The sequence below is a fragment of the Humulus lupulus genome, chromosome 3 (genome assembly GCF_963169125.1).
Source record: "Humulus lupulus chromosome 3, drHumLupu1.1, whole genome shotgun sequence".
NCBI lineage: Eukaryota > Viridiplantae > Streptophyta > Magnoliopsida > Rosales > Cannabaceae > Humulus > Humulus lupulus.
The window spans coordinates 182634705-182648095 of NC_084795.1; the positions used below are offsets into that span (position 1 = coordinate 182634705).

The 13391-nt window shown below is 34.6% G+C and overlaps 1 protein-coding gene across 1 annotated transcript; it reads right to left on the reverse strand.

The window, feature by feature from the left end:
• Positions 1 to 4013: 4013 nt before the first annotated feature.
• Positions 4014 to 8841, reverse strand: LOC133823319 (nudix hydrolase 16, mitochondrial). Its single transcript, XM_062255982.1, has 4 exons — positions 8137 to 8841; positions 7072 to 7186; positions 5815 to 5898; positions 4014 to 4555 (listed from the first exon to the last, which is right to left on the reverse strand). The coding sequence occupies exons 1-4, from the start codon at positions 8205 to 8207 to the stop codon at positions 4265 to 4267; spliced, it is 561 nt and encodes a 186-aa protein (XP_062111966.1). The 5' UTR covers positions 8208 to 8841; the 3' UTR covers positions 4014 to 4264.
• Between the last annotated feature and the right edge of the window lie 4550 nt (positions 8842 to 13391).

Sequence of the window (13391 nt, forward strand, 5' to 3'; positions counted from 1 at the left end):
TCCTACTATCCTTATGTTTACGACTCTAACCCAAAGTCGCACTACCATATCCTCCCCTGAAGGTAAGGATACACCACAAATGTTCGGTATAGATTCAGGCATTCTGTCTAATTTTTTAACAAAATAAATAGTTAAAAAATAATGTGATGCTCCAATATCCATTAATGCATAAGTAGAGGTTTGAGAGAAAGAAATTTTACCTGACACCATCTCAGATGGTCTAGCCCCTTTATCGCCTTGTGTAAGAGCATAAACTCGCAGTGGGGCTCCTACTTGCTTTTGTTCATTGTCCCCATCCTTCTTGCCCGAATTTGGGAAATCTCTGGAGAAATGTCTCAGCTTTCCATAAGTATAGCATGCCCTTGAATTACACTCACCTCGATGTCATTGGTTGCATTTGTTGCAAATTGGCCATGATTCGAACTCGCATCTGGACTGTTTGTTGAAACTAGTTGTTCCTAGATTGGAAGGTCTACTAGAAGGTCTTGAATTCCTTTGATAACCCGGTTTTCCCAAGTTTTGGGTAAATTTAGGAGTGAATCTCCCTCGTGGTTTGTTTCTGCTAAACTGAAACTGTCGAGAATTGTTAATGTTGTTTTTTCTTTCGTCTAGTTTCTGCACTTCTCTTTTTTCCATTCCATCCCATGACTCGTGGCGAATAGCCCATTCTATCACCTCTGCATATGACTTCGAATGAACCTAGGAGTAAACATTCCATTCTATCAGTTCTGACCAGAATGGAACTTCCCATGACTACTAGCATTGTTCCTCATCTCCTCAATTATTTGTGGCTCATTCTTTTCTAATTGAGTCTACGACTCATGGAAAATATCTCTCTCCAAGACGTAAGAATAAGATTACGGACCACTCTTCTGTGTGTTTACAAATTTCATATATTCCCTTACAATCCATTCATAAACCTCTAAATCTTAAATGCTTCAGGGATTACCAAGTCAGGTGAAAATCTAGACAATTGGTCAAATTTCCTAACATACTCAGGCATGCTTAACAGTCCTTGCTATAAACTTGAGAATTTGATCAATTTATGATCTATCGCAGTGTTTGTAATGACCCAAATTTGCTAATAAAGCTTAGGACTTTGGTTAGCATGCCTGGAGGGCAATAAGTGAATTATTGTTATAATATGTGAATTTGTATTAATACATGATTAGACATGCATGTTTAGGTGAATTAAATATGCATGTGGGCCCCATCTGGTTATTAGGGGCATGATTGTAATTTTAGCCCGTTGAGGGCGTAAATGTGATATATTTGTGTTGCACGGTCCCGGAGACTAGAATTATGACCCAAAGCTATTTAATGGATTAGAATTTGATGGGCGGATATTTTTAATGCGTTGTGACTAGGGTTTCGACGAGGCTCAGACTAGGGAACTGTGCTCGGGACATGGGTGCTTGGAAAGCTCGGCACACAGGTAAGAAAACTACTGTTCCCATAGAGCATGAGTTGCAGGGCTCGGCCATATATGACTGTGTTGCAGGGCGTGGCCCTTTGATTGAATTTATATGTGTTTAAGTATCTGTTTAGTTATATTATGTGTACTTATAAATGAATGAACGGCGATGGCTGGGAACGGCGAAGGTTAAGAACGGCAAGGGGCCGGGAGCAGCGTTTAGCACGTGGAGTGCGAGCTGCCAGGGCAAGACCCTAAAGGATACCTGGGATATCCTCATGGTATAGACCGCGAACCCAGGGCCTGGTAAAGCGCCTAGGTCGGCATGGCCGTACGTGTATAGCCTGATGATGGCTTGTTTATATGTTAAGTGTTTGATATGAATATATTATCTGCTTGTGAGGGTTTTCTTGCTGGGCTTCAGCTCACAGGTGCTCTATGGTGCAGGTAAAGGCAAGGGGAAAGTCGACCAACCTTGAGTATGGTGAGCATGATGAGCAGCGCGTACATGTCTGGTCTGCCTGGCTGCCACGGCCAGGGGTGCTTTTGGGGGATGATTGTACTAAACTTAAATTTTGTCGTTTAGTCAACTCTGGTTATATTTTGAATTGTAAATATTTCTAAACAATGTTTTTGGGATCCCAAATGTTAAACGTTTTATAATTTTCAATGAAAGATTTATTCTCAAGTCTACAACTCTGATTATGGTTTGATTACACTTTTGTCTTAAAACCTCGATTAGTGAGTTAATTGCACATTTTAAACTCACTTAGTAACGGCTCTAAGGCAGTAGGGCGTTACAGTGTTACTATTGTAACGACCCAAAACATTTTACCAAAACTAAAGCGAAATTTTAATATTTACATTAATTTAAACTTAAAAAGATTTCCTTGAAAATACATATAAAAAATTAAAAAAGAAGTATGCACATACTTAAAATATTTACAACTTCTAAAGTCTATGCTCAGATGAGCTATTATAAGTTCCAAAAGGTAACACATGGTCGTGAGGCATTCACACATAGGCCTCTATTTCTTCCTCTTCGAAGGTGGTCGAGTTGGGTTTGTGTTGCTCCAGGAGGTGTGGGCGTCGTGGATCTAGCGTGTGTTGGGTGGCTCTGGTGTTGGGGTATGTTGTGCATGGAGTTTTGTCATAGGGATAGGGCTTCTCTATCTGGATTCTTGATTGGGTTGTGGGATCAAGGCACAAGGGAGGCCAGAGCTTCATGGTGGCAGCTTGTGGGTGGTGCCAGTTGGGGATGGGTTTTGTTGTGGCTGGCAAATCTGGGTTGTCAAGTTCGGATCTATGGTGCAGGGCCTTTGAAGTGGGATAAATCTTTGGTGGTCGAAGGGGGGCAATGGCGTTGACGGCTTTGTCTCTTGGTGGCTAGTTTTCATTTTTGTTTTAATTTTCTTTATTTTTCGAATAATGGTGGATTTCATCCACTGCCCTGCTATATTAGCATGGTTTGAAGTTTTTATGGCGAGGGAGGACAACTTTGATTCCTATTGGGTAGTCGATTTTCTATCGAATGGCTCAAGTTGCTTTTACGGGGGTGTCAAGGATTCTCTCGGTTTCCAGATCTAGAGGATTCCTCGATCTCTATGACCCCGTGTTACGTGGTACCCCAATCTTTAGTGTTGAGGTTCCTGAGCATGGTTGGTCATTGTTTTATGTCCTTTATTTCTTGTTTTTATAAGGGAGTTGTTATTTCTCGCTTTTTTTTAGAAGTTCATTGGCTAATAACCATTGGTGGGATTGAACTGGCATTTGCCCATATGGAAAGGAAATCTAGTTTATTTTGCACATGTTAGAAGCTTGATTGTTTGTGCCTCATCATACCCATAGTTGAAGTTTCTGTTAGAGTTTTCTTTCTGTTGAATACTATAAACGGCTTGGTAAGCCTATATTAGTTGATTTTGCTCTATGAGTGTTATATTCTTATAATGGATTATGTCTGATTAACCTAATATTATTAATATATTTCATTTACTTTTCTTTAAAAGGTTACATCATTTAAAAAAAAGAAGGGTTCGAATACTCTAATCAAATATCCTTTTATTTTTAAAAAATAAATAAATAAACAATAATTCATAAGATTTTTTTTTTCAAAGATGATTTTTCATGTTTATAAACATATTGCCGCGCTTTAAAAGAAAGTCGGATGTTTTTCTTTTTTGGCCCCATTCAATAATTGACTAAATAATATAACAAAAAGTTTATCCCTCATCTTAAAGATTCACCCCTTCCCTATCCACACATCCCTCTTCAATCTTAAAACAATTATTGCTGTCAAACCGTGATATATACAAATGAGTAATGACATGATCACACAAAATATACGTATAAACATTATACATAGTGACGTGACAGTTTTTTTGTTAATCAATTACATTTATTTAAATTGGGACTTACTTTTTAAAAAAATATTGTCATATCATTGTATTTAATATTTATGTGCATAATTTGGGTACTCTGCATTACTCTACAAATATATGTAATAATAAATAAATAAACTACTCATTATCTTAAGCTAAAAGTACCGCATCTAGTTGAAATAGTGCAAAGGGGGAGCTTCTCAATCTTGGAAACCCAAAAATGGCTTACCTCTAGGCAAAAGAATAGATCATTTTTTTTGGCTTTTTTTTCCCTCATTTCTTGAACCTCTAGTTCTGTCATTTTTAGACTTGATTACGAAACAAAATGATTAAACGTTAAAAGAAAAGAACAGCAAAAAGCAAAACACCTAAAAAGGATTAACACTTGTTTTGATATCCTTAATCTGGCCTATCTAACTTTGAAATTGAAAAAACACTTAAAGTTCAGTTCCTGAAAGATACTCATGTGAGATCAATCCTGCTCTGGAGATAAATTGGATGAAATCAGATTATTTTCTCCTTTTGAAGTATCTTCATGCCATTTCAAGAAACCTTCCTCGAGGGCCATTCGCATCCACTGATGCCGGCAACGCTCTGTGGCTTCCGGGATGGTCAGCCAGCTTCTTTGTCGAGTGCTTTGCTCTGGCCAAGACTGGAGCTCCTCCTTTACAAGCAAAGCAAACATGGCAGCTCTGCACAAACCTTCAGGGCAAAACTCATCTTGCAGGGTTTTGCTCTTGAAACTGTAGTAACCCAAAAAGTGCTGAAACAAACATAGCCTTGATATAATAAAATATATACATACCGGCTATATATATCAATTGGAAACTATGATACAGAACATGTGCTTTGCAGAAGGCATGAAGTCAATCCGATACTTCTGTTTTTGCTTGAATAAGTAAAAAGCTCTGGGTATTACATTAATAGTTTTCTAGTTTTTTACAATTGTGAGGCAAGAAGTCAATAATGCAAGTGGTTAGGAATGTTTAAAAGAGAAAGAGCTTAAAAAAATTCCACTAAAATTTATACATACCCATACTGAAAATGATTCTGTAACTATGGTAAAAGAAATACATCAAAACCTTACTTTTTCACAATCTATGACATACTCAACCAAGATTAATGTTCTGCTAACTTATAGTTATTGTGAAAACTTTATCTTACTAACTATCAATATGCTATAAAAGAATTCCCTTCCTCCAATCTGTGCAATTTACAATACATATCCTGTTTGAGTGACAAGCCAGACCAATGCAAAAAAAAATTACATAAGAGTGAAGACGACCTAATATCCAAAATCTATATACACAAAATGTGCACCAATAAATTGTTAGACCCAGGTCAGGATTATCTATTCTAGGTGTTCAAGGCCGTAAAGGGTTTTAGTTTTACTGTTGAGTTGTTTTAAAAGACAGTTGAGTGTTTTGGTTCAAGTGTTGAGGACTTGAGGTGCTATGTTTATAAATTGAGCTGTCATTTACCTTTGTTTTTATTTGTTGGCTAATTAGGAGAAAAGTTAGTCTTAGCCTATAAATAAGAGTGACCATGTATTAGAATAGGTATTGATTGATTTTGTGTTTTGATTAGGGTAAAACTTACTCTGGGAGTTTCTCCAAGTTTTTTCGAAACAACTTGGAATTTGTATTTTCTCTGTTCTTATCAATATGATTGCCTATTCACAATTCTTTCAAGAACTGAATTGTGTTCTAGGTTCTCTCATACATGTGATTGGTTAGCTAAAACACTTGCAATTCTCAAGAAGGAAAAATAAATACAGAAGAAGGAAAGAGAATGCTATACCTATTATAACTTCTTCATATAATTGAGTAAACATGCGGAAATATAAGATTTAGTTACTTCAATTATATTTCAATCAAAGCATAGATGTTTCACTCATTGCACACAATACAATTCAAAAGTTCTTTGCTAATTCCCATTTCAATAAACACGCCAATAACATGGATAAACACAATTTACGACTCATGATTCGTAAAACAAAAGAAAGAGATCACTAATTCTTACCATTAAATCCCCTCTAACTCCAGCTTCTTCCACGGCTTCGCGAACTGCAGCTTGCTCAACTGTTTCATCGTTTTCCCAGCCACCCTATGTTCAATCAAATGGTTACTCCCAAACAAAAATTAATGAAGATTATCTCGCAATTCTTCCTTTTGGGTTTGTTATTTTTTAACCACAAAGAATTTTGTCTAGCAATAGTACTTAACAGTTATCTTTGGACTACTCTAAAGAAGAAAACTGTAAAATTGGGACAACTATGAAGATGAAAAATATATTTTAGGTCTTCAATACAAATCCATCAAGACCATTTGTCAGTTACTTTGGCTCAAGTATCAACACATGCAATCAAATGTGATTTAGATAAGTGCATTTATGTGAATCATGGAACTTTAAAAAGGTTATATCTGTTGTAGGTGTATAAGGAGAAGAACAGTGCTCATAAGAATGAGTACAATTTCTTTTTGAGAAAAAGATACAGTTATACAATTTCCCTCACAACTCTCAATAGATTAGGGAAAGAGAGTGCAAATGATCTTGGGTGCTCACATACCAAATATAGAGCAGGAATACATTTCTGTATTACTTAATCTGTATCATTGGATTCCATTTAATCTTTATCCAAGGAACTTCACCATAGAAATAGTTGTGGAACAAAATATCATAACAGACTGCACTGATCCAAGAAAATTTTAAAATTAGGATAACCATGGTGGGCTGCAAGCAAGCTCTTAAGAATTATGGCTTTTCAATTTTTGAAGCATGGTGCTGTTGATGGCAAACAGAGGCAGAAAAACCAGCACCAGATGTGTTAAATGACAGGTCCCACAGCCGAAAAGGATAAGTTATCTTTCTCTTACATGCAAACACTTATAGACTGCCAATTGGATAAGAGAACAAAATGGGCTTTGCCAATTCTAGGAATGTCACCATTCTGCAAAACTATAAGAGCCTATTCATAAACTAAAATAATTTCATGTAGACAGTGCTGAGCTGTTACTTGTGACACATTTCTGAAGTAAAACACTCCGTGAGAAAAGGCTTCAACTTTCAGTCAATTTCAAAACAATAATAATCATGGACACAGTAACATCATTTAAAAAGAAATGCTGACCATAGTTCTTATGGAGATTGATGGAAATGACAAAATAAAGAACCTACAAGTCTAAATTAAAGTATACAAAAGAATGTTTGAAATCACCATGCATATATGTAAAACAGGTATTCTGCTCATAAAGTATTAAAGAGAGTTAGGATATGTACCTTTGGAAACACAAGATTAGGTCCACTAGTTGAGTTGATCATTAGTACCTCCACAACCTTTTCATAAGTGGCATCATCATTTTCAACACAGTTTCTATACCTGAAAGGAATACACCTGCCAAATTGCCAATATATGCAATTAAAATTAAAATATTTCAAAGTATATAGACCTGACACTAGAAATTCAAAATACGATTGAGAATGGCAAACATTCTACCTTCCGGGCTATAATAATACATTAACAATAACTAAACGATGAAACTGATATATGCTAAGACAGTAACAACATCAAAGTTCAGCATAACTGTAAAGACCCCAAATTACATGAATATCTGCACATGTTCGAGTCAGTGCATATGCATATGTCAGTATATTTGTTGAGTTACTCAACTCAGTATACAGCTCTAATGAACTTGACATTCAAAAATGAGGGAAAAGGTTAAGAAGCAACATAATCAAAGTCAATAGGTTTGAATTTTACGTGCAAAATATACTGATTTTTGAAGTTGACAAATGACAATAACCTTGAAAATTGTTCATGGATGTTATCATTCTTCCTAAACGGAAAAGATAAGATCACTAATACCCTTGTGCAATCTATCATGGTATTGGTAGGACCATTATTTAATCTTCTCAAACAAAACATTAATTATCCAAAAAAAAGACTCCCCCAACCCAATTCGTAACTACTTTAGAATAACACATTTATATATACCCTTATCAAAAGTCATAACATTCCATAATATGAACACACGGGTTGTCACTTTCATACCCATATAACTGTAAATCATAAATCCTCATTTACCTCTACAATTCATATAAACATTTACCTTACATTGAATAATATAATCACGCTTAAACAACACAAAGCAGAATATAGCAATAACCCATTTGATGAAAACGACTCCAACTCATTCCACGCCAATGAACCCCTCATTTCCCTATCCCTATCCCCATCCTAATATTATAATGTTATGCTTATTAAAGAAAAAAATTAATAATTTACAGTTTCGAACAATCAATTCCAACAAAGGAGAAAAAGAAAGAACATATTTATATACATACCCGGCGATGAGACGACAACCGTCTTTGTATCGCTGCAATTGACGACCAGTACGAGCGACCAACTCCGCCATTTGGCCCTAAACGAAACAACTTCTCTCTCTCTCTCTCTCAAATTCGTGCGAGTTGATATTGAGATTTTTCAAAAGGTAAAATAAGCTTGAAAATGAGGGTCAAAAGGAAGACGATAAACAGCGATCTGAACCATATTCTCTCTCTCTCTCTCTCTCTCTCTCTCTATTACAAATAAAAAACAAAAGAACTCTTAATAGAAGTTTCTCTCTCTAAATCTAAAATTGTGAAAGGGGGAGAAAGGAAGAGAATAGACGAATGGGAGTGATTCCTGAGGAAGGGACCTGCCGCATTAGCGCAGTTTCATCGCAACTTCTCAACTTTCGCGCCCATCAAACATGAACTAGCCCGTACACCAACCTAGACGGTACCCGGTTTTCCTTCCTTCTTATTTTAATTTTCAAATCTATTTTAATTTAATATTACGAAAAAGAAAGAGAGAAAGAGAGGCCTGGCCTGGATCGGGACGGGGACGGAGTTTGTGATTGTGATTGGGAATACTATAGGAATGGGGGAATCAGTTTGTTTGTGAAACTAAGCGTCTCTCTCTTTATTTGGTCAGCACTCGTGGATCATCACATTAGCCTGCTGCTCTGCTTTGGTCGGTTACTTTGGTGTCTTCCATTTCCAATTCACACACTTTTCTTCATATTCAACTTTATCCATTCTCAAAATTTTGCTGACTAATTTTTTCCTTTTGCATATTAAAGACACGAATTTGGTCACACCTTAATGGATAATGACGACACTTTATTTAAGTATGGTCCAAATAATAAATGCTTCAATTGCAATACCTTATTGTTTATGGAAGTGTTGAGTTTGAACACAAACATGTTAGCGGCTATGTGTTAGAAGTAATGAACTAGGCAAATGAAATTTGATTTATTGCAACTCAAGTCTCAAACCATGATTTTATCAATAATAATTTCTGCACACGAAGTATACAACAAAATATTACACTTGTGATGTCCTGTACTGGTCTCATCTTATTAAATAAATGTGATGGTTATTAAAATTATCAGGCAATTGCATGTAATAATTTAGTACATTCAACTTTGGATGTATATTTCAATACTCTAACTTTATATATCAATGAATTACTACGGTACATTCATATTGGTATACAGGATCTTAATTTATTTTTATGTATATCTAATATTAAACAAATTAATACGAGGTAGCCTAAAAACATGTTTCTAAAATTGAATTTAAAAATAAATAATGAATAGAATACTTACAGTATACGCAGCGAAATGAAAGAGTCATTCCTTCTTTTAGTTTTTTTTAACTCTTGTATCCTTTCTGTCTCAGAATATTATCAAGAAACTGAATCGATCTTCTATTTTCTTCACAATCTTCCATTATATCTTTAGAATCACCTAGACTAGTGTGGCAATTTTCAACACATGAGAAGAAGAGAAAATAACAAAGAGATTTAGAAAAGAATTTATGGACAATTCTCAACATATGAGAAGAAGAGAAAATAACAAAGAGACTTCGAAAAAAAACTTATATTTAGAAAGAATCTAAAACTATCAGAAAAACAGTGATTAAACTTGTTTGTCGTCTGTCTTGACTTCTCTCTAATTTTTATAGACTCAATTAGGTCATTTAATTTAATTAAAAAATCAATAAAATAATAGTCATTTTAAAGCCTAGGTCGAAATTATCATATGATTTATGCCCGTGAAATTTCCTATTTAATTATAACCTCATTGGACTTAAAATCAAGTCTGGTATTATTTTCTATTGATTTAATTATTTAAATCATTTATCAAATTAATTATTTATAATTTCAACCTTTGATTTAAATTTATTTATTAATATAGATACCAATTTATCTTAATTAATAAATCTATCATAATTTCTCTTTTCTTCTCAAAATTACAACTCTCTGAAATTAAATTGTCATTTCAATGAGGAATATAAGGAATCAATAAAATAAATTGAACAATATCAGGCAAAAAATAACTCCTCAATTTATGAAGATCCCATGAACCACTAGGAGTAAGGAAAAAAGATATTTTATCTGATTCCATAATAGTATTATAAGAAAAAGAAAGATACCTAAGATTAGGGATCCAATAATCATGGAGAGCATTGAATAGGCATCATTACCTATTTTCCAAATTAACCCCCTTGGAATGAGGTCCCGACCCCACAACAGACTTCACCAAGTATAGGAAGGATAATGCCCAGGCTTAGCTGATAAAAAATCAGATTTAGGAAAATAACGAGCTTTTAGAAGCTTTGCTAAAAGAGGGTTAGGATTAACAAATACATGTCACACTTGCTTTGATAGCAATGCTTGATTGAAATGGATGAGGGGTCTGAAACCAAGGCCACCAAAAACCTTAGATTGACAAAGGTGAGACCAATGCAACTTAGCTTTGTAACCAAGCGTGCCACACCAGAACTTGGCCATAACAGATTCTAAATCTTTACATAAACCAACAAGCAACCTAAAACATGACATTGCAAAAGAGGGAAGGACTTGAATGACAGCCTTGAGTAAAACTTCATTACATGCCCTTGAGAAGCATTTTTCAAATCAAGAATTTAAGAAATCCATAACTTTATCCTTACATAAAGAAAAGAAAACTTTTTGGATCTACCAAAACACTAAGGCAAACCTAAATATTTACTAATGTAAAGTTTATTTTGTAGACCTAGATGATCAAAAAAGAATTGATTGTGAATAGGTGAAGTATTAGGTGAGAACAAAATTGAAGATTTACTTAAGTTAACTAATTGACCAGTGCCATTATGGTAAATAGAAAGAGCATTCTTAATAGCATCACAAGATTCATCATTAGCAACAGTAAAAGCAAATTATCATCAGTAAAAGGAGGATGAGATATAGAAGGAGCATTTTTAGCAATAGACAAACCTTTAAGCAAAACCAAATTGCTCCTTAATTTTAAGAGCAAATGGAAGACCTTCCAAGCACAACAAAAACAAATAAGGAGAAAGAGAATCCTTTGCCATAAGAGGAAGAGGAAATTACACCTAATATGAGATTTTTTTATAAATTTTGAAAAATATGGCAGTTTTTTTTTTTTTTAATTTTTTATGGTATATTTTTTTTGTTTACATTTTTATGGGATTTTTTTTCCAATATATTTGTAAAACTTTATTTGTATACCATATTTTATCTTTTATATTTTTTTAGTACATATTTTTTTATTATTTTGAGATTATTTTTTATAATTTTTATCTATTTGTGTTAATTTTTATCATTTATATTTAATAAAATAATTTTTTTATCAATCAGATGTGATAATGCATAAAAATAAATGTATTAGTATAAAAAAAAATGAAATTAAAGCACTATCTCAATCATATAAACCTTTATTTATTTCCAACTAGACAAAGTCTAAAGCTTCTCTACAGTTTTTGTTCAAGAAACCATCAAAAGATACAGAATGTATGTAATTACAGTTAAACACTTAATAAATTGTCTTGTAATGTAATAAAAGAAAATACAAGGCATATCCTTACAAAAAGATCCGATACAAAATAACTTGACCTCATCCAGCCACATGTAATTTTCTTGTACTGTCACTCACAATCTTCCACATGCATTCTTCTTGTACTGTCACTCACAAAGGAAGCCTCTATGACACTGCAATCATTTAGCTACTCATCCGAAAACCACTCTCTTGGTATGTAAGAAAGCCAAATGAATCGGCCTTCGTATTGAACTTCATATTTGATTTTTCTGGGTGTTTTTTTCCAAATCTGTTTAAGTAACCAGGTACCATGACACCTCATTCATTTTATTCATATTTGATTTTTTTTAGACCTAGATGTAACCAGTTACTTTTTATTCTCATTTCTTCTTCTTTTCTTCTATTTTTTATCTTCTTTAATCAACATTTTATCCACAGTAACTGGTTACCACTATCAAAACAATTTGGATTTTTTTTTGTGATAATAATCGTATGCTACTGTCCATTTTTTTTAATGATGTGTGGTAACCGGTTACAACTATAAAAATTAGTTTTATTATTTAAGAGGTGTTGTAGTAACTGGTTACAACTATAAAGATAATTTTTATTTTTTTTAAGTAATGTACCATTATCAAAATATCAACTAAATTGTAACCGATTAGTTAGTGAGATTTGGAAGAAAAAAAATATATGAAAAAAATAAACTAAATTGATGGTGAAGGTAACTGGTTACAACTAAGTCTGAAAAAAACAGAGACAGTTGCAATGGTAACCAGTTACTTAGCCAGACTTGAAAAAAAAATAAGATTCTTACAAAAAATCTAAATTGATCATAATCGTAACTGGTTACAGCGATGTATGAAAAAAAGAACCAATTGTCATGGTACCTGGTTACTTAGTTAGGTGTAAAAACAAAATCAAATCTAAACAAAATAATCTAAATAAATCGTTACTGTAACTAGTTACAGCTAGGTCTAAAACAAATCAGATATAAATAAAATGAATTAGGTGTCATGGTACCTGGTTACTTAAACAGATTTGGAAGAAAAAAAAATCAAGAAAAATCAAATATGAAGTACAAAATCAGATGTGAAAAAGAAGAAGAATGAAGAATAAAACCAGATTGCATGCCTCAGTATTTTGAAAATGTTGACAAATCCAATGAAGATAAAAATTAAATAATAACAATAATAATAAAAACTTGTGTAAATTTAAAAAGTAAAAACATTACCTTTCGGCCTAGGAGGTGGCGGAGGAACGTAGTAACCTTCTTGGTCGCGTCTCCTTCTCTTCTTCTTGGTGCAACAAATGCATAGAATGCTCAGCACGACTAAGAAAGCGACTGCGCCTATAGTTATCCCAACCACAACCCCGGTCGACAACGACGGCGAACTTGAGGGTCCCGGTGCTGACGAGGACATAGAAGGAGGGGGCGGGCTCCGACTCGGATTAGAAGGTGTTTTCGGCGTGTTGGTACGAGACGGGGGCGGAGGAGACCTCGACGGAGTAGATGGAGTTGTGGACGGCGTCGATGGTGGCGGTGGAGAAGCCGATGAGTCCGGAGGTGGCGTTGTAGTGGAGGGAGGCGAGGGAACTGGTGTAGTAGGCGCTGGTGGCGAGGGAGTCGGCGAGGTAGCTGCTGGCGGCGACAGAGTGGTAGAAGGAGGCACAGATGTGGCAGCCGAAGGAGACGGAGTGGCTGGTGGAGGTGCGGGAGTTGATGGGGTAGTAGGC